At 41.9% G+C, this 26,498-nt stretch overlaps 1 protein-coding gene and 1 long non-coding RNA gene across 2 annotated transcripts in view; both read left to right on the top strand.

The window, feature by feature from the left end:
- Positions 1–13,601: 13,601 nt before the first annotated feature.
- LOC121534261 (zinc finger protein 2) overlaps positions 13,602–26,498 on the top strand; it is a 32,044-nt gene continuing 19,147 nt past the window's right edge. The window contains exon 1 of the mRNA XM_045216252.1: positions 13,602–14,443. Coding sequence (XP_045072187.1) covers positions 14,008–14,443 — 436 coding nt within the window. The 5' untranslated portion in view covers positions 13,602–14,007. The remainder of the gene's footprint in view (positions 14,444–26,498) is intronic.
- LOC121534268 lies at positions 14,967–16,378 on the top strand. Its single transcript, XR_006658964.1, has 4 exons — positions 14,967–15,007; positions 15,138–15,315; positions 16,184–16,202; positions 16,355–16,378. It is a non-coding gene; the product is annotated as an uncharacterized LOC121534268 (long non-coding RNA).

The raw sequence follows: 26,498 nt of genomic DNA, 5'->3' as shown, positions 1-26,498 counted from the left end.
GCACCAGAGGATGAAAATTCTCTGGTGCAGTACTGTATCTACTGCGCCAGCCATGGGTTCCCCCTTCACCAGACAGAGGCTGATGAAATACGCCGACAAAATACGCAGGTATTTGGTGTTCTATGTATGTAGATTGGTGGACTGACTGTTCTCAATGTGTGTGATGTAAATGTGGATGTGTATGGTGATGCCAAAACAAACATTTTCATCCTGGATGGACAATTATACATTCTATTCTATTGTAGGTTTCGGCACCCAGGGAAACAATCCCACCACTGGGGAAGAGGTGGTGGGAATTGTTCAGGAAGAGGCACAAGAACCTGAGCATAAGGAGGCCGGACACCCTGGACAGGGGGAGAGCTGAGTGTGCATCACCACTGCCAGTGCCTCCCAGTGTGCAACACCTGTAGGAGCCGCCGGAGTCCCCAGCTGCAGAAGAAGGCCACGTGCCTACTCTCCCGGCCACACCATCGTTGGCCCCTCAACCCCACCATTACAAACACCAGCTCCTCCAAGCCATTGTCGGCGGTTTTGTCCACCACCACCACGATGCACCCCCGTCCCCCGTCTGTCACCACCAACACGGCCTCCTCTGGACCAACTGCCTCCTACGTCTCCCCTGGTCACACCACCATAGCAGCCTCGTATGGGAAGTGGAGTGGTCTGCTATTGGCCGGTTATAAAATGGCCCATAACTGTAACACTAGCAGAGATCCTGGACCTGATATATCCTTACAGTATATTATGTTCAACAATATATAGAAAAATAATCTAAAATGTTATATTTTCAATATTCATTTTTATGTTTTTCAATATTAATAAATTAATGTAATTCATTTTTTTACTAAATTAAAATACTGCTCATATTACAGGTCAAGTGGTAAAGATTAATATGACCCATTGTTGATTTGTAGCCTGTAGCATCTAATGATGAAACATTATGGAGTCTTAAAGGAGGACTGTAGCATCTAATGATGAAACATTATGGAGTCTTAAAGGAGGACTGTAGCATCTAATGATGAAACATTATGGAGTCTTAAAGGAGGGCTGTAGCATCTAATGATAAAACATTATGGAGTCTTAAAGGAGGCCTGTAGCATCTGATGATGAAACATTATGGAGTCTTAAAGGAGGACTGTAGCATCTAATGATGAAACATTATGGAGTCTTAAAGGAGGACTGTAGCATCTAATGATGAAACATTATGGAGTCTTAAAGGAGGACTAGGATGAAAAGGGAAAGGAAAGGGCATATCTAGTCAGTCACAGCTGAATGCATTCACTCTAAATGTGTCTTCCTCATTTAACCCAACCCATCTGAATCAGAGAGGTGCTGGGGCTGCCTTAATCGAAGTTCCACGTCATCCGCGTCCGAGGAGCATTTGTTGTTGGGGGATAACTGCTTTGCTCAAGTGCAGAACGGCAGACCTTTCCACCTTGCGGGCGTGGGGAATCAAACCAGTGACCTTTCGGTTACTGGCCCAACACTCTTAACCGTTAGTCTACAAATGTTCCAACTTCAATTAATTATTTCTCAATGATGCTTTAAAGGAGAAGTTTACCCAAAATCCAGAAACTCTGAAGTGATTCCATACTATGAAACCAGTCCAGTGGAGTTTGCCCTCTCTCCCTGTAGTGCTGTACTGAAACAGCTTCAAACACGTATCACGTGACGTTGCTGAATGCAGGCCAAGCTCTGCTACTTTGCCAGTTAATTTGGTATTTTATTAAAGCTATGGCCTTTGGCTTTCACCTGGAATTGTTTATTTATGTCTGAGGAAAAAAAGTTTTTCAATCAATAAAACATATACAAAAATATGATGATATCATAGTGAATTCATGACATCTGAATGAACAAGCCTTTTCATACTTTATAATATAGTGCTTTCGGAAAGTATTCAGACCCCTCGACCTTTTCCGTATTCTTTTACGGTGCAGCCTGATTCTAAAATGGATTAAAAATAATTTTTCACTCATCAATCTACACACAATACTCCTTAATGACAGAAACAAAACAGGTTTTTATACATTTTTGCAAATATATATTAAAAAAAAGATACCTTATTTAAATAAGTATTCAGACGTTTTGATATGACACTCGAAATTGAGCTGAGATGCATCATGTTTCCATTGATCATCCTTGAGATGTTTCTACAACTTACCTGTGGTAAATTCAATGGATTGGACATGATTTGGAAAGGCACACACCTGTTTATAAAAGGTCCCACAGTTGACAAACGCATGTCAGAGCAAATACCAAGCCATGAGGTCAAAGGAATTGTCCTTAGAGCTCCGAGACAGGATTGTGTCACAGCACAGATCTGGGGAAGTGTACCAAAACATTTCTGCAGCATTGAAGGTCCCCAAGAACACAGTGGCCAACATCATTCTTAAAAGGAAGACCTTTGGAACCACCAAGACTCTTCCTAGAGCTGGGCGCCTGGCAACACTGAGAACACTCTAGGCTGTAATCGCTGCTAAAGGTGCTTCAACAAAGTACTGAGTAAAGGGTCTCAATATTTACGTAAATGTGACATTTCAGGTTTTCTTTTTGAAAAAAGGTGAAAAAATTCATACAAACCTGTTTTTTGCTTTGACATTTATGGGGTGTTGTGTATAGATTGATGAGGGGGAAATGAAACAATTTAAAATATCTACAGTGAGGGGAAAAAAGTATTTGATCCCCTGCTGATTTGGTACGTTTGCCCACTGACAAAGAAATGATCAGTCTATCATTTTAATGGTAGGTTTATTTGAACAGTGAGAGACAGAATAACAACAAAAAAATCCAGAAAAACACATGTCAAAAATGTTATAAATTGATTTGCATTTTAATGAGGGAAATAAGTATTTGACCCCTCTGCAAAACATGACTTAGTACATTGGCAAAACCCTTGTTGGCAATCACAGAGGTCAGATGTTTCTTGTAGTTGGCCACCAGGTTTGCACACATCTCAGGAGGGATTTTGTCCCACTCCTCTTTGCAGATCTTCTCCAAGTCATTAAGGTTTCGAGGCTGACGTTTGGCAACTCGAACCTTCAGCTCCCTCCACAGATTTACTATGGGATTAAGGTCTGGAGACTGGCTAGGCCACTCCAGGACCTTAATGTGCTTCTTCTTGAGCCACTCCTTTGTTGCCTTGGCCGTGTGTTTTGGGTCATTGTCATGCTGGAATACCCATCCACGACCCATTTTCAATGCCCTGGCTGAGGGAAGGAGGTTCTCACCCAAGATTTGACGGTACATGGCCCCATCCATCGTCCCTTTGATGCGGTGAAGTTGGCCTGTCCCCTTAGCAGAAAAAACACCCCCAAAGCATAATGTTTCCACCTCCATGTTTGATGGTGGGGATGGTGTTCTTGGGGTCATAGGCAGCATTCCTCCTCCTCCAAACACAGCAAGTTGAGTTGATTCCAAAGAGCTCGATTTTGGTCTCATCTGACCACAACACTTTCACCCAGTTCTCCTCTGAATCATTCAGATGTTCATTGGCAAACTTCAGACGGGCCTGTATATGTGCTTTCTTGAGCGGGGGGACCTCGCGGGCGCCTGCAGGATTTCAGTCCTTCACGGCGTAGTATGTTACCAATTGTTTTCTTGGTGACTATGGTCCCAGCTGCCTTGAGATCATTGACAAGATCCTCCCGTGTAGTTCTGGGCTGATTCCTCACCGTTCTCATGATCATTGCAACTCCACGAGGTGAGATCTTGCATGGAGCCCCAGGCAGAGGGAGATTGACAGTTATTTTGTGTTTCTTCCATTTGCGAATAATCGCACCAACTGTTGTCTCCTTCTCACCAAGCTGCTTGGCGATGGTCTTGTAGCCTTGTGTAGGTCTACAATCTTGTCCCTGACATCCTTGGAGAGCTCTTTGGTCTTGGCCATGGTGGAGAGTTTGGAATCTGATTGATTGATTGCTTCTGTGGACAGGTGTCTTTTATACAGGTAACAAACTGAGATTAGGAGCACTCCCTTTAAGAGTGTGCTCCTAATCTCAGATCATTACCTGTATAAAAGACACCTGGGAGACATAAATCTTTCTGATTGAGAGGGGTCAAATACTTATTTAGCTAATTAAAATGCAAATCAATTTATAACATTTCTGACATGCGTTTTTCTGGATGTTTTTGTTATTCTGTCTCTCACTGTTCAAATAAACCTACCATTAAAATTATAGACTGATCATTTCTTTGTCAGTGGGCAACGTACAAAATCAGCAGGGGATCAAATACTTTTTTCCCCTCACTGTATTTTAGAATAAGGCTGTAACAAAAATGTGTAAAAAGTCAAGGGGTCTGAATACTTTCCGAGAGCATTGTATGTACAGTACTACTCAAACGTTAGGACACAGCACATGCTTTTCCAACAGTCTTGAAGGAGTTCCCACATATGCTGAGCACTTGTTGGCTGCTTTTCCTTCACTCTGCGGTCCATCTCATCCCAAACCATCTCAATTGGGTTGAGGTCGGGGGATTGTGCAGGCCAGGTCATCTGATGCAGCGCTCCATCACTCTCCTTCTTGGTAACATAGCCCTTACACAGCCTGGAGATGTGTTGGGTCATTGTCTTGTTGAAAAACAAATGATAGTCCCACTGAGCCCAAACCAGATGTGATGGCGTATCGCTGCAGAATTCTGTGGTAGCCATGCTGGTTAAGTGTGCCTTGAATTCTAAATATATCACAGACAGTTTCACCAGCAAAGCACCCCCCACACCATCACACCACCTCCGTGCTTTACGGTGGGAAATACACATGCGGAGATCATCCGTTCACCCACACCGTGTCTCACGAAGACATGGCGGTTTGAACCAAAAATCTCCAATTTGGACTCCAGACCAAAGGATACATTTCCACCGGTCTAATGTCCATTGCTCGTGTTTCTTGGCCCAAGCAAGTCTCTTCTTCTTATTGGTGTCCTTTAGTAGTGGTTTCTTTGCAGCAATTCGACCATGACGGCCTGATTCAAACAGTCTCCTCTGAACAGTTGATGTTGAGATGTGTCTGTTACTTGAACTCTGTGAAGCATTTATTTGGGCTGCTATTTCTGAGGCTGGTAACTCTAATGAACTTATCCTCTGCAGCAGAGGTAACTCTGGGTCTTCCATTCCTGTGGCGGTCCTCATGAGAGCCAGTTTCATCATAGCGCTTGATGGTTTTTGTGACTGCACTTGAAGAAACTTTAAAAGTTCTTGAAATGTTCCGAATTGACTGACCTTCATGTCGTAAAGTAATGTTGGACTGTTGTTTTTCATTGCTTATTTGAGCTGTTCTTGCCGTAATAGGGTTGTCTTCTGTATACCCCCCCTACCTTGTCACAACACAACTGATTGGCTCAAACGCATTAAGAAGGAAATAAATTGCACAAATAAACTTTTAAGAAGGTACACCTGTTAATTGAAATGCATTCCAGGTGACTACTTCATGAAGCTGGATGAGAGAATGCCAAGAGTGTGCAAAGCTGTCATCAAGGCAAAGGGAGGCTATTTGAAGAATCTCAAATATAAAAAATATACTTTGATTTCTTAAAAACTTTTTGGGTTACTACATGATTCCATATGTGTTATTTCATAGTTTTGATCAGTGGCGGCTGGTGAAAAATATTCTCGGTGGGGCTGTGCCATACTTTTTTTTCCTGTAACCATCGCGATATATTTTAACACAAACTGCAGGACAGCAGTGCTCAGTGAAACATTCAGTAATTATTTAATGCCAATATTAAAAAGTTGAGGCATTCTTACACAAAAACATATTACACAAACCCAAGCCTTTCATTTGCATTTAAAGTGAACTTTTTACCATTGGTAGTAAACAGGCAACGCAACAGGCATGCTGTCAGAACAGAGTGGAAAGTGGACAATAACATGAAATTATTATAAAGTTTATAGGAAATCTTACACTGTATAAAAGGATGTATAATATAGAAATGGATATCAAGTGGATGAACTCAAACCTTTGACTGGAAGAATAGCATACAGTATTTTATGATCATACTAAATGTGACTAATTGTTAATGTGCTCCAGAACTGCAACAATTAATTGATACAAAACAACATATATACATTAATATTAGCAAAGACACTATTAAGACTTTCTAGAGTACCATATATAACTGGATTTTTTATGCTAAGGTCAACTATATACAAAGAAACATGCGGCCAGAGCTGCTCTGTGTGTGTGTGTCTGTCATCTTATTTGTACAGGAATTTTGCCCGTCTGTCCTTCTGAGTGGCAAACCTCTCAATGACCCTTTGATTAAAGTCAGGAATGTCCCTGACAAGTTTCTTCTCCATGGAGAGCATGGCCAGAGCGTTCAGGCGATCCTGTGTCATGCTGTTTCTCAGGAAGGTCTTGATCCTTTTCAGTGTAGAGAAGCACCTTTCTGACTCAGCAGTTGTCATGGGTGTGGTGATGAGGATCTTGAGGAGGCTGGCAGTCTCTGTGAAAGTGCTCTGAAGGTTGTTCTCCATGAAGAACTGGTACAGGGGCACTGCACCACTACAAAGCCTTGAACTCACTGTTCTCATAGATGAGGGACAGTTCGGTTTTGAGCTTGGCCTTGTTCAACATGGGGTACGCCTCCACGGTTGTTTCAAGCGCTGTATCGGGGAACTTCACACTGTGTTGTGGGAACAACTCTCCGTGCAATAGTGTTGCGCTGATGAGGTGCTGGGTGAAGGAGAACCTCTCTTTGGCATGACTCAGGATGGTATCACATACCTGTAAAAGATACATCATCAGCTTTAATTTGCAATTAAGCTATTTTGATGCAAGTGATCCTGACTGACACATGCCTATGTCCAACTCAAGTATATGATTACCAAGGTGCTGATTGTTCAGGGTTTTGGCTACATACTACCAGGCCTGAAAAAAGTTCTATGGGGGAAACACTGACAATTACATCACAACTTACCTCTATAGCCAACCTCTGTTGTTCTCCTGGTCCCAGCATCCTCCGTCGCTTGATGGGCTGTTGCTGCTCGTCAGATGCGCTGTCCCCACACAAAGAGGGAATTGAGGCCCTGGGTCCAAAAATAAAGTTTAATTTGATAACTTGCAATCAGACTTCTTAGCTCACTGTAATTCCCCCTCAACACACAACCAGTGACTTATATATATATATATATAGACAGACAGACAGACAGACAGACAGATAGTGTGTATATACACACAAACTATGTCTAGTAACTGCTTTTAACCTGTGATGTACATAATTAACTGATGTTATTACGTTTTAAAGCCTTTTTCTATTACATTTGTGAGAGGGATGCAACATAATTTTGTTCTGCTGTGCACTTAGCAATAAAGTTAATCTTCAATAACAACTAGGCCTCTTCTAGAAATTGACCTGGTGGACACCTGAATAATTATTACAAACTGTGTAGTACTTTCCTGCATTATTATCAACGTCTGATTGTGTCTTTTGGACAAACACTTGTTCTCGTGGTCGAGTAACAACAACTGCGCTCCTTGAGTGACGGGGTGGTACTTGGTGAGAGAGGGAGAGAGACGACCCAAATTGCGGAGTAAACTAGAAAAACGGACGTTACACATGGCGGAGTGGCATTACCACATTTAACAAACCAAACATTGAAATACCGTTATAGAAGGTAAAGTAAAAACCCAAACTGGTCTGTGCATCAATACCGGTATATAGTAATATATAGGCAACATACCGTATATCTGTATCAATTATGTATCAGTTTTACATGTGACCCATATCAAATTTGCGCATTCACACTGAAGGAGCACACAAATGCAATGCTCATTTGGCGTGATTGTCGTGGTAACACAGGTGAAAAAAAATCCTGAATGGTATCCTAATGGCAGCCATTTTGGTTAGGGGAGAAATACAAACAACTCTACTGCCATACATTCCAATTAGACTGAAGGCATACAGTTGTGTCCAAATATATTGGCACCCTTGGGCTTTTCTTAAATAATTCCCTATTTCTTCTAAAATCAGTTGAAATTTGAGAGGAAAAAATGGGTCTCCACACCTTTAATTATATTTCTGTAAACTTAAGTTTACAATTGTAATTTAGAAAATATAGACAAATGTCATGGACTAAATTATTGGCACCCTGGAGCTAGTACTTGGTTGCACAGCTTTTGGCCAAGATAGCTGCCAACATATGCTTATTGTAGACATCAATGAGCTTGCTGCACCTTTTCTGCTGGCAATTTGGCCCATTCTTCAGCAGCAAACTGCTGTAATTCTTCAATGTTTGAGGGTTGCACTCCACCAACTTCTTTTTTCAGATCTTGCCAAAACTAATGTGGTCCCGTGTAGCTCAGTTGGTAGAGCATGGCGCTTGCAACGCCAGGGTTGTGGGTTCGTTTCCCACGGGGGCCAGTATGAAAAAATTTATGCACTCTTAACTGTAAGTCGCTCTGGATAAGAGCGTCTGCTAAATGACTAAAATGTAATGTAAATGTCTTCTCTTTCCTTTTAAAATACTAAAACAAATATAATTGTGACGGCTCTATGATAATCACTCACTTTGATGACCAGACACATTTAGGCTTTTAAACTGTTGTAAGTGAACTATTCATCTTTCTAACAGCATCTTTATCAGCCAATAGTAAATATAGTTATTTACCTGATTGTTAGCATGCTTTCTGTGAACCTCTGGACAAGTGCTTTAATGAAGACAGGGTCGATGTTCCTCTTCTGCAGCTGGCTGAAAAGCATGTCCACATTTGGCATGATCTTGTGGAACAGTGCCAGGAAAAAACAGAAAGCCTCGTCTTCGAGCATCCTCACAAAGCCCCCCGCCTCTCTGACAGTCGGGGGCATCAAAGTTCCCAGAGTCTCTGATGGTCTGGAAACACGTTAGGAGGTCATCCCTGTACTCGTACACAGTGTTTACAGCGCGACTGTGGAAGTTCCACCGTGTTGTAGAGGCTCTGGGGAGTCTATGCCCAACCACTTCGTCAAGCACGGTGGTTCGCTTGGGAGACCTGGAGAAGAAAGCAGAAAATCCTGCAAGGTCGGAAAGAAAGTGCCGATCCTGGGGATGCGTGAAGTAGCCTGCTGCATGATGAGGTTCAGCTGATGTGCATAGCAGTGGACGTAGTGCGCATTTTCGTACACATCCACTATTTTACGCTGCACTCCGCCGGTGGCTCCCCCTCATCACACTTGCTCCGTCCGTAAGCCTGGGCAATAAGTTTGGCCTTTTGTCCATGTGAGAGTATGGTGCTGAGCCTCTCCAGCAGCGCTGTAGCGATGGTGTCGGCGGTTGCGTTCTCGATCAAAATGAACTCGAAAAACGCTCTTGGACGTTACTTTTAGCATCGATGTAGCGTATCACAAGCACCAACTGGCAGTGGGTGGAAAGCGTCCAGTCGTCTGCGTCAGCTTGAATGGCGATAAAATCAGCACTCTTTACTTCCTCCAGGATGTAATCCTTAAGCACTGACAACATACAGTCCAACAGCTCGTTCTGTATCGTCTTTGACGTGCCCTTAAAACGGTAGCTGTCTTCAGGTGCTCCTCCAGCACACTGTCGAGGGAGGCAACAAAATCCACTAAGCCCCGGAAAATGCCGGGGTTGTCCGAGGAGTCAGTCTCCTGCGTGCCCACGCAAGGCCAACTCAAAAGCCCCACAGAACTTCACACAATCGATAATTTTGGATAGAATGTGCCTGTTTTTATCCACCTCCTCATTGTGTTTCCTCACCGCAATCCTGTGGCCGTCATCCAGCTGCGTAGCAATGTTCACCCTTCCTAATACAGCTAGCTTTACAGAGTTGTCCATGTGTGCCCTGGTGTTCTCATGTTTCTTTACCTTCTCTGACAGGTGCTTCATATCCCTCACTCCGGTACCTGTCCATGCTGAATCTGACCCCGTCGTTTTAAAAAGCAAGCACGGAAAGCAAAATAAAGCATTAGCATCAGTGCACCCAGCTAGCCAAGCCTTCCTGGTGTACCAGCTACGGGAGAAGCCGCGCATATACTGCTTCCCTTTCTCGCTAGCCTGCTGTCTGATTGAGAGGTCAGGTTGATCTGGGCCCAGCTCTTTCACCCGAACTTTCTCTGACAAAGTTCTCCTCTCAAACGGATCTTGGAGGAGAGATTTCACCGAGTTAGGTTGGGTCTTGGAGGAGTAACGTTTGCGTTCGCCATTGTCGTCTAGTAAAAATGGCGCCACTGGAGCCCGGTCCTTATTTTATCAGGGGCGAGCTTGGGGCGATAAAATAATCGCCCTCCTTGGATTCGGAATTAAAATCGCTGATTAGCTACATTTTATGTCATACATTCATATCTTAAATTAGCAATTGGCTTAACTGCTACGTAGACCCGCCTCCCTCGGGGCACTTTCTGTATCGCCCAGAGCTGACGAGGCGTTTGACAGGCAGAGGAAAGGTTGCGAATATGATTTTCTATCATATCTTACACATATTACTGTGTGCATTCCATATTTCAAACACACAAATATTGACATACTGATGTTTTTATTATTATTATTATTATTATTATTATTTTTTTTTATAATTTTATTTAAGGGCGGCGCCCTAGCGCCCTCTATCGGCCAGCCGCCACTGGTTTTGATATCTTCACTATTATTCTATAATGAAGTTAATATTAAAAATAAATAATTAACCCAGGAAAGAGTAGGTGTTCTAAATCTTTTGACCGGTAGTGTATATTTATTGAACAAAAATATAAATGCAACAATTTCAACGATTTACAGTTCATATAAGCCAACCCTCTTCCTGGAGATCTACTGTCCTGTAGGTTTTCAGTCCAACTCTAATTTAGCATATCTGATTCAGTGTGTTAAGGTCTTGTTGAGCAGCTAATAAGTGGAATCAGGTGTGTTAAATTAGAGCTGGCCTGATAACCCACAGGACGGTACATCTCCAGGAAGAGGGGGGTTGGGCAGCCTTGATATAAGCAAATCAGTCAGTGTAAATAAATTCATTAGGCACTAATCTATGGACTTAACATGACTGGGCAGGGGCACAGCCATTGGTGGGCCTTTTAATATGACTGGGCAGGGGCACAGCCATTGGTGGGCCTTTTAATATGACTGGGCAGGGGCACAGCCATTGGTGGGCCTTTTAATATGACTGGGCAGGGGCACAGCCATTGGTGGGCCTTTTAATATGACTGGGCAGGGGCACAAATTAGTGCACAACATTTGAGAAATAAGCTTTCGTGCGCTTGTAAAAATTCAGGGATCTTTTTTTCAGCTCATGAAAGATTGGACCAACACTTGCGTTTTTATATTTTTAGGAACAAAATATTTCACATTCTTTTTGACTTTACCCAAAATATAATGACATTAGTGATCGTCAAAATGTCAAAAATGTGTGAATGTCTAAATCAGAAAAATTGCCATTTAAAACAGCACGTGTCGGACCCTTTCGACAACAGGGAGATGTTACTGATGTGTCTGTCTCCAATGTAAAAAAAACACAATTACTTTTTAACTTATTTTAGGTTTAAGAAAATGTGTAGGTCGCATTCTGTATCATACCGCTATTAAGGTTATAAATGTACAACCAGCTGGTATCATACCGCTATTAAGGTTATAAATGTAAAACCACCTGGTATCATACCGCTATTAAGGTTATAAATGTAAAACCACCTGGTATCATACCGCTATTAAGGTTATAAATGTAAAACCACCTGGTATCATACCGCTATTAAGGTTATAAATGTAAAACCACCTGGTATCATACCGCTATTAAGGTTATAAATGTAAAACCACCTGGTATCATACCGCTATTAAGGTTATAAATGTAAAACCACCTGGTATCATACAACTATTAAGGTTATAAATGTAAAACCACCTGGTATCATACAACTATTAAGGTTATAAATGTAAAACCACCTGGTATCATACAACTATTAAGGTTATAAATGTAAAACCACCTGGTATCATACCAGGTACAACCGAAAAAGAAAAGCCGCACACTCTAGGAGCTCAGATGCAATAATTGAATATCCTAATAACCAACTGCGAGCAGTGTGGAAAGAGTTTTAGCTGTTTAGGAAGCCTGAAAGGTCATGAACGAATACACACAGGGGAAAAGCCTTACCACTGCTCCCATTGTGGAAAGAGTTTTAGCCATTTAGAAAGCCTGGAAAGACATGAGAGGAAACACAGGGGAGAAGTCTTACCACTGCTCCCGTTGTGGAAAGAGTTTTAATCGGTTAGACAACCTGAAAAGACGAGCAAATACACATAGAAGCGAAGCCACACCACTGCTCCCAGTGTGGAAAGACTTTTAACCAGTTAAGAAAGCTGAAAGAACACAAGAGAATTCACACAGGGGGAGAAGCCTTACAAATGTTCAGACTGTGGGAAGAGATATTACTCATCACAGTCACATAAAAAGTATGTGAGAATCCACACAGGAGAGAAGAAGCCTTACTTCTCCTATTGTGTAAATTGATATTTCACATCACATTGACTTAATTACTTCTCCTAGTGTGTAACATTGACTTAATTACTTCTCCTAGTGTGTAAATTGATATTTAACATCGACTTAAAGTTAATCAGAGAACATACACAGTGCTCCCATTGTCTTATATTGTTGACATGAGAATGTGTTTACTTGTTTATACCATATTAAATGTAATTGTACAAAGTATACTCAAAAATATATTTGTATGTGTTTATTAGAAAACATGAATTGAATATGGAGTGTGTCAGTTTGAATATAGAGTAGATCAGATGTGTTTAAATTGTCATTTTTTAAATTCTGACTGTGTGTGTTTATCTGGGTGTGTCATTCCTCCAGCTCTACAGGTAATCAAGTGATATTTGGATGTGATGCATTTGGCTCCATTGTTTACATTTGCATTGTTGGCCCACTGATGATTTAATGAAATGGAAATGTTCACGGACTCTGTAATGGAATTGTTTTATTGTATGTGTCCACATAACTGAGTCCACATAACTGAGTATGTGACTAACCTTGTGAAACTGTCCTATTATAATCTTCTGTTCTTGTGAGTATCATCCTGTGTTAAAAACCAGCTTGCACCTGCGTCCTTGTATAAATAAAGTCCGGCCCAGGAACAGGAAACTATAAAGATATGTGCTCATCACCCAATGCTTTGGAATTCATACTGTCTACACTGCACTGTGTAACGCTGTTATTCTCTCTGAGATCAGAAATAAAGAATCTTGGTTTGACAGGGGGGTTCGGGAGACACTGTGGCCCCATCCGATGATACCCCCAGACAGGGCCAACCAGGCAGGATATAACCCCACCCACTTTGCCAAAGCACAGCCCCCACACCACCAGAGGGATATCAACAGACCACCAACCTACTACCCTGAGACAAGGCTGAGTATAGCCCACGAAGATCTCCTCCACTGCACGAGCCCGAGGGAGCGACAAACCGGACAGGAAGATAACGTCAGTGACTCAACCCACTCAAGTGATGCACCCCTCCTAGGGACGGCATGGAAAGCACCAGTAAGCCAGGGAAACAGCCCCGTAATAGGGTCAGAGGCAGAGAATCCCAATGGAGAGACAGGAACCTAAATCTAAATATTAATATTAAGCTTCTGCGTCTGTGTACAGGAAAGTATTATTTGTAAGACGTAGGAGAAAATATATCAGCTTATTGTTAAATTATTACGACATTCTTTGCCAATACGAACGATGTAGTAAATATTGTTTCCAAACTGCGTTACCCACTCCAGTCAGCAGATGGCGATGTGCCTCTTTCAGGTGATGATTCTAGCGTGACGTATAATGGACTGGACGGGACACTTCTTCAGCAACAACCACACGGCTACTCTTTTAACCACCTCAGTAGCTTGCTAGCCAACATAAACCCGAAAGATTGACGCTTTAGACCATGTTTATGTACATTAGCTAATCTCAGTGTTTTAAACACATTTCTGTTGACGTAACATTATCTACTGGGTAACTTTAAACTGATTTGCAAACTTGTTAAAGATTGATACTGAGCCTAGCACTAGGCTAGTCGCTAATGCTAACTAACTAACTAGCTAACTAGCTTACATCCCTGACCATGAGCTCACTAAACTACCCCTCCCCTGCTAAAAAAGAGGAGGTCTGGTCTATGGAGAAAGAAGCTCTGGGGCTGAACATTGCCGTGAAACAAGAAGAGGAGGATGTTACAGTGAAAGGAGAGGAAGAAGCTTTCAGAATGATAAAGGAGGAAGAGGAGGCTATTACACTGAAAGAAGAGAAAGGTCCGTTTGGAGTGAAAGAGGAAGAGGGGATAGAGGTTGTCACAGTGGAAGAGGAGGAGGTAGAAGCTTTCAGAATGATAAAGGAGGAAGAGGACGCTGGTATATTGAAAGAAGAAGAGGAGGATGTTATAGTGAAAAAAGAGGAAGAACCTTTTAGAGAGGAAGAGGATGGTATCTCAATAAAGGTGAAGAAGGAAGACGTTTTTGGAGTGAAAGAGCAGGAGGAGGAGACAGAATATCAGATTAACACCAGTGAGTACTGTCTTAAAAACAGGGGCACAAACTATGCAGTTCTTGAACTAATGTGTGGTTTTTAAGGGGCATTCTACTGAAGTTATATACTTCAATATGTTGTTCAGTACTGTATAAATTGTTAAAGGTTCAATCTGCAATTGGTACATATATTTTTTGGACTTTTAAATTAGCTTTAATTAATTCTCCATGTGGTCTACATTAAAGTGCACCTCATCTAATATAACAGGCTTTTAAAATTCAAAATTGGTGCTTAATTTCTACTTAAAATATCAAATGGACGCAAAAGGCACCCAATTTGTGGAACTACCTTTTCACATTTGCATCATAAACAATATTTTATGAAATCGTGATGAAAGTGGCCATTTTAGGCCCTGTTTAGATATATTAATGCCTATTGTAAGACCCTATGATTGCAATAGAAGATAATACGTTTACCATCTGTTTGATGTTCTCGTTCACACAGGAGAGAGACATGACTATCATGGATCCTCTGGGGAGCCTCAACAACATCCTGATGCTGACGAGGCAGAGAAGAGTCTCTCCAGATCAGAACACCAGATGGTACATCTTGGTCTGGTCTAGCATACAGCTTGCTCTATCGGGGTCTGGGTTTCTGTAAAGCACTTTATGACAACAGTGACATCAGCATCCATAATGATATGTGTCTGTGTCCCCTCTATATGGTTACCAGGACAACACTAGCCCTTCCTCCCTCCCAGAGTCCCAGTGTCGTACCTCTCCCAGTAGCAGCTTATTGCTGGGTCTGAAGAGGTTGTCTGTGCGGCTGGTGGACTGCAGGAAAACAACGGGGCTGAGTGGAACTGTGAGAGGAGGAGAAGAGAAGAAAGGAGCAGATTTGACTCATCAAAGTAAGTGCTGTAGTTTAGTTTGAACAAATAAAATAGATCTGCCCACTGGTATCTGTTACCAGGACAACCAGCAGAGTTCTGTTAGTTGACATGAAGATAGACTGGTGGATATGGATGTTATGAATATCATAACACTGAAAAAGGATTCTGCCAATGAAAAGAGAGAAACCAATAGACTATATAAAACCTTGATGAAAGTTAGATTTAGAGAGAACGTTTCAAGATGATCCAATATAAGGTGCATGTTTTACAAAAACATTTCCTAAAAACATTAGCTAATTTTCCCCCAACATCGGACACCCCCTAACCCGGACACTCTAGTGGTTGGAGGACAAAATCACCTCGAGTTCGACGTTTAAATGGACTGGAAAATAACTGTACGTTTTGCGACTAACGACACCCTTCTAGCTAGCTGACCACCGATTTTCATTGCTATTTTTGTAAGTTAAGTTCGGTTTGCATATTGTAAAATTTGACGGCGCGACAGACCACACATCATTTAATATCCAACTTTTTACCTCTGAAATATAGCTAACGCATTTTCTAATGTTACTAGCTTAGTTGCTAAATGTTGATAGAACTGCTAAGACAGCAAAAAGGAAAGAAATTGTAAGCGTTAGATAATACATATCACGAAAACAGCTGAATGTTGTCAAGCTTTACCTTTTCAGAATTGGAGTCCTCTGACGGAGGCGTTTTTGCACAATCTGCAAAAATGTATTTGGAATTTTGAACCATTAACTTTTTTGACACCTATCACTGTTGGCTATGTTTCATCTTACAACAGCTACATAGAGGCAGTATTTAGTCAAATTTTACAATGTATGCATCAATATGAAACTAATTCGGACACTCATTTTCATTACAGATAACATCAAACAAAAAACGTGGGTACATTTTCAGTTAATGTGAAAACTTTCATCACCTTTCAATGCCTTAGCTCTGAAATGTAAATGTTTATACATATTCAGATTGAGTTATCTGTCTAAAATGTGTATAGTATGCCAAGTTATTTAGCTACATGTATTTACCACCACAGCATGGAGAAAGTCAAGAGGAAGCAGTGGAGTGAGGTGGATATGTTCCATGCCATGGAGGACTGCGGGGCAGGGATGGCTATCCGCCATGCTGCCAAGGTTAGGCATCTTTTGTTTTTAGGAGATTACCATGTGTATGTGAATTTTATCTGCTAGTAACAGTTTTATTTTCTTATCTACCAAGGTACATGGTGTACCTCGGCAGACCCTGGCGTACAGGCTGAGCGGCCGGGGGACCCATGGTTTTCGCCGTGGACAACCCACATTGCTTGCACCAGAGGATGAAAATTCTCTGGTGCAGTACCTGTATCTACTGCGCCAGCCATGGGTTCCCCCTTCACCAGACAGAGGCTGATGAAATACGCCGACAAAATACGCAGGTATTTGGTGTTCTATGTATGTAGATTGGTGGACTGACTGTTCTCAATGTGTGTGATGTAAATGTGGATGTGTATGGTGATGCCAAAACAAACATTTTCATCCTGGATGGACAATTATACATTCTATTCTATTGTAGGTTTCGGCACCCAGGGGAAACAATCCCACCACTGGGGAAGAGGTGGTGGGAATTGTTCAGGAAGAGGCACAAGAACCTGAGCATAAGGAGGCCGGACACCCTGGACAGGGGGAGAGCTGAGTGTGCATCACCACTGCCAGTGCCTCCCAGTGTGCAACACCTGTAGGAGCCGCCGGAGTCCCCAGCTGCAGAAGAAGGCCACGTGCCTACTCTCCCGGCCACACCATCGTTGGCCCCTCAACCCCACCATTACAAACACCAGCTCCTCCAAGCCATTGTCGGCGGTTTTGTCCACCACCACCACGATGCACCCCCGTCCCCGTCTGTCACCACCAACACGGCCTCCTCTGGACCAACTGCCTCCTACGTCTCCCCTGGTCACACCACCATAGCAGCCTCGTATGGGAAGTGGAGTGGTCTGCTATTGGCCGGTTATAAAATGGCCCATTACTGTAACACTAGCAGAGATCCTGGACCTGATATATCCTTACAGTATATTATGTTCAACAATATATAGAAAAATAATCTAAAATGTTATATTTTCAATATTCATTTTTATGTTTTTCAATATTAATAAATTAATGTAATTCATTTTTTTACTAAATTAAAATACTGCTCATATTACAGGTCAAGTGGTAAAGATTAATATGACCCATTGTTGATTTGTAGCCTGTAGCATCTAATGATGAAACATTATGGAGTCTTAAAGGAGGACTGTAGCATCTAATGATGAAACATTATGGAGTCTTAAAGGAGGACTGTAGCATCTAATGATGAAACATTATGGAGTCTTAAAGGAGGGCTGTAGCATCTAATGATAAAACATGATGGAGTCTTAAAGGAGGCCTGTAGCATCTGATGATGAAACATTATGGAGTCTTAAAGGAGGACTGTAGCATCTAATGATGAAACATTATGGAGTCTTAAAGGAGGACTGTAGCATCTAATGATGAAACATTATGGAGTCTTAAAGGAGGACTAGGATGAAAAGGGAAAGGAAAGGGCATATCTAGTCAGTCACAGCTGAATGCATTCACTCTAAATGTGTCTTCCTCATTTAACCCAACCCATCTGAATCAGAGAGGTGCTGGGGCTGCCTTAATCGAAGTTCCACGTCATCCGCGTCCGAGGAGCATTTGTTGTTGGGGGATAACTGCTTTGCTCAAGTGCAGAACGGCAGACCGTTCCACCTTGCGGGCGTGGGGAATCAAACCAGTGACCTTTCGGTTACTGGCCCAACACTCTTAACCGTTAGTCTACAAATGTTCCAACTTCAATTAATTATTTCTCAATGATGCTTTAAAGGAGAAGTTTACCCAAAATCCAGAAACTCTGAAGTGATTCCATACTATGAAACCAGTCCAGTGGAGTTTGCCCTCTCTCCCTGTAGTGCTGTACTGAAACAGCTTCAAACACGTATCACGTGACGTTGCTGAATGCAGGCCAAGCTCTGCTACTTTGCCAGTTAATTTGGTATTTTATTAAAGCTATGGCCTTTGGCTTTCACCTGGAATTGTTTATTTATGTCTGAGGAAAAAAAGTTTTTCAATCAATAAAACATATACAAAAATATGATGATATCATAGTGAATTCATGACATCTGAATGAACAAGCCTTTTCATACTTTATAATATAGTGCTTTCGGAAAGTATTCAGACCCCTCGACCTTTTCCGTATTCTTTTACGGTGCAGCCTGATTCTAAAATGGATTAAAAATAATTTTTCACTCATCAATCTACACACAATACTCCTTAATGACAGAAACAAAACAGGTTTTTATACATTTTTGCAAATATATATTTAAAAAAAGATACCTTATTTAAATAAGTATTCAGACGTTTTGATATGACACTCGAAATTGAGCTGAGATGCATCATGTTTCCATTGATCATCCTTGAGATGTTTCTACAACTTACCTGTGGTAAATTCAATGGATTGGACATGATTTGGAAAGGCACACACCTGTTTATAAAAGGTCCCACAGTTGACAAACGCATGTCAGAGCAAATACCAAGCCATGAGGTCAAAGGAATTGTCCTTAGAGCTCCGAGACAGGATTGTGTCACGGCACAGATCTGGGGAAGTGTACCAAAACATTTCTGCAGCATTGAAGGTCCCCAAGAACACAGTGGCCAACATCATTCTTAAAAGGAAGACCTTTGGAACCACCAAGACTCTTCCTAGAGCTGGGCGCCTGGCAACACTGAGAACACTCTAGGCTGTAATCGCTGCTAAAGGTGCTTCAACAAAGTACTGAGTAAAGGGTCTCAATATTTACGAAAATGTGACATTTCAGGTTTTCTTTTTGAAAAAAGGTGAAAAAATTCATACAAACCTGTTTTTTGCTTTGACATTTATGGGGTGTTGTGTATAGATTGATGAGGGGGAAATGAAACAATTTAAAATATCTACAGTGAGGGGAAAAAAGTATTTGATCCCCTGCTGATTTGGTACGTTTGCCCACTGACAAAGAAATGATCAGTCTATCATTTTAATGGTAGGTTTATTTGAACAGTGAGAGACAGAATAACAACAAAAAAATCCAGAAAAACACATGTCAAAAATGTTATAAATTGATTTGCATTTTAATGAGGGAAATAAGTATTTGACCCCTCTGCAAAACATGACTTAGTACATTGGCAAAACCCTTGTTGGCAATCACAGAGGTCAGATGTTTCTTGTAGTTGGCCACCAGGTTTGCACACATCTCAGGAGGGATTTTGTCCCACTCCTCTTTGCAGATCTTCTCCAAGTCATTAAGGTTTCGAGGCTGACGTTTGGCAACTCGAACCTTCAGCTCCCCTCCACAGATTTACTATGGGATTAAGGTCTGGAGACTGGCTAGGCCACTCCAGGACCTTAATGTGCTTCTTCTTGAGCCACTCCTTTGTTGCCTTGGCCGTGTGTTTTGGGTCATTGTCATGCTGGAATACCCATCCACGACCCATTTTCAATGCCCTGGCTGAGGGAAGGAGGTTCTCACCCAAGATTTGACGGTACATGGCCCCATCCATCGTCCCTTTGATGCGGTGAAGTTGGCCTGTCCCCTTAGCAGAAAAAACACCCCCAAAGCATAATGTTTCCACCTCCATGTTTGATGGTGGGGATGGTGTTCTTGGGGTCATAGGCAGCATTCCTCCTCCTCCAAACACAGCAAGTTGAGTTGATTCCAAAGAGCTCGATTTTGGTCTCATCTGACCACAACACTTTCACCCAGTTCTCCTCTGAATCATTCAGATGTTCATTGGCAAACTTCAGACGGGCCTGTATATGTGCTTTCTTGAGCGGGGGGACCTCGCGGGCGCTGCAGGATTTCAGTCCTTCACGGCGTAGTATGTTACCAATTGTTTTCTTGGTGACTATGGTCCCAGCTGCCTTGAGATCATTGACAAGATCCTCCCGTGTAGTTCTGGGCTGATTCCTCACCGTTCTCATGATCATTGCAACTCCACGAGGTGAGATCTTGCATGGAGCCCCAGGCAGAGGGAGATTGACAGTTATTTTGTGTTTCTTCCATTTGCGAATAATCGCACCAACTGTTGTCTCCTTCTCACCAAGCTGCTTGGCGATGGTCTTGTAGCCTTGTGTAGGTCTACAATCTTGTCCCTGACATCCTTGGAGAGCTCTTTGGTCTTGGCCATGGTGGAGAGTTTGGAATCTGATTGATTGATTGCTTCTGTGGACAGGTGTCTTTTATACAGGTAACAAACTGAGATTAGGAGCACTCCCTTTAAGAGTGTGCTCCTAATCTCAGATCATTACCTGTATAAAAGACACCTGGGAGACATAAATCTTTCTGATTGAGAGGGGGTCAAATACTTATTTAGCTAATTAAAATGCAAATCAATTTATAACATTTCTGACATGCGTTTTTCTGGATGTTTTTGTTATTCTGTCTCTCACTGTTCAAATAAACCTACCATTAAAATTATAGACTGATCATTTCTTTGTCAGTGGGCAACGTACAAAATCAGCAGGGGATCAAATACTTTTTTCCCCTCACTGTATTTTAGAATAAGGCTGTAACAAAAATGTGTAAAAAGTCAAGGGGTCTGAATACTTTCCGAGAGCATTGTATGTACAGTACTACTCAAACGTTAGGACACAGCACATGCTTTTCCAACAGTCTTGAAGGAGTTCCCACATATGCTGAGCACTTGTTGGCTGCTTTTCCTTCACTCTGCGGTCCATCTCATCCCAAACCATCTCAATTGGGTTGAGGTCGGGGAGTTGTGCAGGCCAGGTCATCTGATGCAGCGCTCCATCACTCTCCTTCTTGGTAACATAGCCCTTACACAGCCTGGAGATGTGTTGGGTCATTGTCTTGTTGAAAAACAAATGATAGTCCCACTGAGCCCAAACCAGATGTGATGGCGTATCGCTGCAGAATTCTGTGGTAGCCATGCTGGTTAAGTGTGCCTTGAATTCTAAATATATCACAGACAGTTTCACCAGCAAAGCACCCCCACACCATCACACCACCTCCGTGCTTTACGGTGGGAAATACACATGCGGAGATCATCCGTTCACCCACACCGTGTCTCACGAAGACATGGCGGTTTGAACCAAAAATCTCCAATTTGGACTCCAGACCAAAGGATACATTTCCACCGGTCTAATGTCCATTGCTCGTGTTTCTTGGCCCAAGCAAGTCTCTTCTTCTTATTGGTGTCCTTTAGTAGTGGTTTCTTTGCAGCAATTCGACCATGACGGCCTGATTCAAACAGTCTCCTCTTAACAGTTGATGTTGAGATGTGTCTGTTACTTGAACTCTGTGAAGCATTTATTTGGGCTGCTATTTCTGAGGCTGGTAACTCTAATGAACTTATCCTCTGCAGCAGAGGTAACTCTGGGTCTTCCATTCCTGTGGCGGTCCTCATGAGAGCCAGTTTCATCATAGCGCTTGATGGTTTTTGTGACTGCACTTGAAGAAACTTTAAAAGTTATTGAAATGTTCCGAATTGACTGACCTTCATGTCGTAAAGTAATGTTGGACTGTTGTTTTTCATTGCTTATTTGAGCTGTTCTTGCCGTAATAGGGTTGTCTTCTGTATACCCCCCCTACCTTGTCACAACACAACTGATTGGCTCAAACGCATTAAGAAGGAAATAAATTGCACAAATAAACTTTTAAGAAGGTACACCTGTTAATTGAAATGCATTCCAGGTGACTACTTCATGAAGCTGGATGAGAGAATGCCAAGAGTGTGCAAAGCTGTCATCAAGGCAAAGGGAGGCTATTTGAAGAATCTCAAATATAAAATATATACTTTGATTTCTTAAAAACTTTTTGGGTTACTACATGATTCCATATGTGTTATTTCATAGTTTTGATATCTTCACTATTATTCTATAATGAAGTTAATATTAAAAATAAATAATTAACCCAGGAAAGAGTAGGTGTTCTAAATCTTTTGACCGGTAGTGTATATTTATTGAACAAAAATATAAATGCAACAATTTCAACGATTTACAGTTCATATAAGCCAACCCTCTTCCTGGAGATCTACTGTCCTGTAGGTTTTCAGTCCAACTCTAATTTAGCATATCTGATTCAGCTAGTTAAGGTCTTGTTGAGCAGCTAATAAGTGGAATCAGGTGTGTTAAATTAGAGTTGGACTGATTACCCAGAGGATGGCAGATCTCCAGGAAGAGGGTTGGGCAGCCTTGATATAAGCAAATCAGTCAGTGTAAATAAATTCATTAGGCACTAATCTATGGACTTAACATGACTGGGCAGGGGCACAGCCATTGGTGGGCCTTTTAATATGACCATTGGTGGGCCTTTTATATGACTGGCAGGCACAGCCATTGGTGGCCTATATATGGGCAGGGCACAGCCATTGGTGGGCCTTTTAATATGACTGGGCAGGGGCACAGCCATTGGGCCTTTTAATATGACTGGGCAGGGGCACAAATTAGTGCACAACATTTGAGAAATAAGCTTTCGTGCGCTTGTAAAAATTCAGGGATCTTTTTTTTCAGCTCATGAAAGATTGGACCAACACTTGCGTTTTATATTTTTAGGAACAAAATATTTCACATTCTTTTTGACTTTACCCAAAATATAATGACATTAGTGATCGTCAAAATGTCAAAAATGTGTGAATGTCTAAATCAGAAAAATTGCCATTTAAAACAGCACGTGTCGGACCCTTTCGACAACAGGGAGATGTTACTGATGTGTCTGTCTCCAATGTAAAAAAAACACAATTACTTTTTAACTTATTTTAGGTTTAAGGAAATGTGTAGGTCGCATTCTGTATCATACCGCTATTAAGGTTATAAATGTACAACCAGCTGGTATCATACCGCTATTAAGGTTATAAATGTAAAACCACCTGGTATCATACCGCTATTAAGGTTATAAATGTAAAACCACCTGGTATCATACCGCTATTAAGGTTATAAATGTAAAACCACCTGGTATCATACCGCTATTAAGGTTATAAATGTAAAACCACCTGGTATCATACCGCTATTAAGGTTATAAATGTAAAACCACCTGGTATCATACCGCTATTAAGGTTATAAATGTAAAACCACCTGGTATCATACAACTATTAAGGTTATAAATGTAAAACCACCTGGTATCATACAACTATTAAGGTTATAAATGTAAAACCACCTGGTATCATACAACTATTAAGGTTATAAATGTAAAACCACCTGGTATCATACCAGGTACAACCGAAAAAGAAAAGCCGCACACTCTAGGAGCTCAGATGCAATAATTGAATATCCTAATAACCAACTGCGAGCAGTGTGGAAAGAGTTTTAGCTGTTTAGGAAGCCTGAAAGGTCATGAACGAATACACACAGGGGAAAAGCCTTACCACTGCTCCCATTGTGGAAAGAGTTTTAGCCATTTAGAAAGCCTGGAAAGACATGAGAGGAAACACAGGGGAGAAGTCTTACCACTGCTCCCGTTGTGGAAAGAGTTTTAATCGGTTAGACAACCTGAAAAAGACGAGCAAATACACATAGAAGCGAAGCCACACCACTGCTCCCAGTGTGGAAAGACTTTTAACCAGTTAAGAAAGCTGAAAGAACACAAGAGAATTCACACAGGGGAGAAGCCTTACAAATGTTCAGACTGTGGGAAGAGATATTACTCATCACAGTCACATAAAAAGTATGTGAGAATCCACACAGGAGAGAAGAAGCCTTACTTCTCCTATTGTGTAAATTGATATTTCACATCACATTGACTTAATTACTTCTCCTAGTGTGTAACATTGACTTAATTACTTCTCCTAGTGTGTAAATTGATATTTAACATCGACTTAAAGTTAATCAGAGAACATACACAGTGCTCCCATTGTCTTATATTGTTGACATGAGAATGTGTTTACTTGTTTATACCATATTAAATGTAATTGTACAAAGTATACTCAAAAATATATTTGTATGTGTTTATTAGAAAACATGAATTGAATATGGAGTGTGTCAGTTTGAATATAGAGTAGATCAGATGTGTTTAAATTGTCATTTTTTAAACTCTGACTGTGTGTGTTTATCTGGGTGTGTCATTCCTCCAGCTCTACAGGTAATCAAGTGATATTTGGATGTGATGCATTTGGCTCCATTGTTTACATTTGCATTGTTGGCCCACTGATGATTTAATGAAATGGAAATGTTCACGGACTCTGTAATGGAATTGTTTTATTGTATGTGTCCACATAACTGAGTCCACATAACTGAGTATGTGACTAACCTTGTGAAACTGTCCTATTATAATCTTCTGTTCTTGTGAGTATCATCCTGTGTTAAAAACCAGCTTGCACCTGCGTCCTTGTATAAATAAAGTCCGGCCCAGGAACAGGAAACTATAAAGATATGTGCTCATCACCCAATGCTTTGGAATTCATACTGTCTACACTGCACTGTGTAACGCTGTTATTCTCTCTGAGATCAGAAATAAAGAATCTTGGTTTGACAGGGGGGTTCGGGAGACACTGTGGCCCCATCCGATGATACCCCCAGACAGGGCCAACCAGGCAGGATATAACCCCACCCACTTTGCCAAAGCACAGCCCCCACACCACCAGAGGGATATCAACAGACCACCAACCTACTACCCTGAGACAAGGCTGAGTATAGCCCACGAAGATCTCCTCCACTGCACGAGCCCGAGGGAGCGACAAACCGGACAGGAAGATAATGTCAGTTATCAACCCAATCAAGTGATGCACCCCTCCTAGGGACGGTGTTACGGATACAGGTATCCTGTGTTTTTGTGTGTTTCTCTCCTTCTGCCCTAATCACAGGTGTCCTGTATGTTCCTGATTGGTGGTCGTTGAGGTGTCTGCTGATTGGACCAATCAGTGAACATTCCTGTGAATAGCACCACCTGTTACTCGTTTGTTCAATCACACAGCCCATTGTATAAAAACCAGTCTTGTGTTTGTTGAGAGAGAGAGATTTTTTCCATATGTGAGTATGGACACTGTTGTGTCCTGTGTGTTGTGTACTCACTAAGTTGTTGGTTACCCTGTTGGTAACTTTATTAGAAACTATTTCTTTACCTGAGTGTGGATACTGTTGTGTCCTGTGTGGTGTGTACTTATTTAATTGCTGATTACCCTGTTTGGTAGCTTTGTGTGTTTCTGGGAAAAGGGGAGTTTAAGCTAGTTGCCCTTGGGCGTACATTACCCGTAGGAAGAAATCTGTCTATAAACACTAGTTAGACCTGAGCGGACCACCCACTGTATTTTTGTATGGTAGCAGTAGCCTAGCGGTTCTTGAGGCAGGCAAGATCAGTTTAGGGGGTTTTACACTATTGTTTCATTTCTTGGGTCCTGCTCAGCCCTTTTTCCCAAACCCTTACCGTGTGTTCAGAAATAAACACTTTGTGTTTGACGGTAGTTCATGGTTGTTGGGTCATTTTTGGTTCTCACTGTTCCCTGCCACACTTATAATTTACATGAATTTATGTTATGGTTCTCACTGTTCCCTGCCACACTTATAATTTACATGAATTTATGTTACGGGTCTCATGTCCATCCACCCTAGATGTTTAGAGCCACGGGGTTCGTAACATAAAGTGGGGGCTCGTCTGGGATCCTATCTATCCCATGCTACTCATGTAAATTAGTCAGTGTCTGGTTCAGTGTTGAGCTTGGCAGCTGTAACTACCTGTTCAGTAGTCGACGGCTCGTGTTGCTAGTAGGATGGCTACTTTTGAGTTGGAGGCATTTTTGGAAAACCCTACGTGGGAGGTTTTTGATAATTGCCGTAGAGTGGATCTACAGGCTTTGGCTGACCACTTTTCTGTACCCATACCGAGGGGTTTAGTGAAAGCAGAAGTTAGGGAAGTAGTGCTAGCGATATTGTTAAACGAGCGAGTGCTTGAGTTACCGCCGCCTGAGTCTGCTGCTCCTGTAGGGGATGTGGTTGCTGTTCCTGTAAGCCCATCAGTGTCTGAGGACGAGGCTAAGGCTCCAGCCACATTGCCCCGTTATGACCCACTCTCCCCACTGACTGACAGTGATGCCAGGATCGATGTCCGCTCGACACGGCTCCAAATGGAGGCGGAAGAGCGGGCACAAATCAGGCAAGACAAGCTGGAGATGCGTAAGCTAGAGGCAGAACAGGAGACGCGTAAGCTAGAGGCAGAACAGGAGACG

Source organism: Coregonus clupeaformis, unplaced genomic scaffold (genome assembly GCF_020615455.1).
Source record: "Coregonus clupeaformis isolate EN_2021a unplaced genomic scaffold, ASM2061545v1 scaf0651, whole genome shotgun sequence".
Classification (NCBI taxonomy): domain Eukaryota; kingdom Metazoa; phylum Chordata; class Actinopteri; order Salmoniformes; family Salmonidae; genus Coregonus; species Coregonus clupeaformis.
Note: the sequence above shows the minus strand (reverse complement) of the source record. Positions and strands in the feature narration are given on the sequence as shown.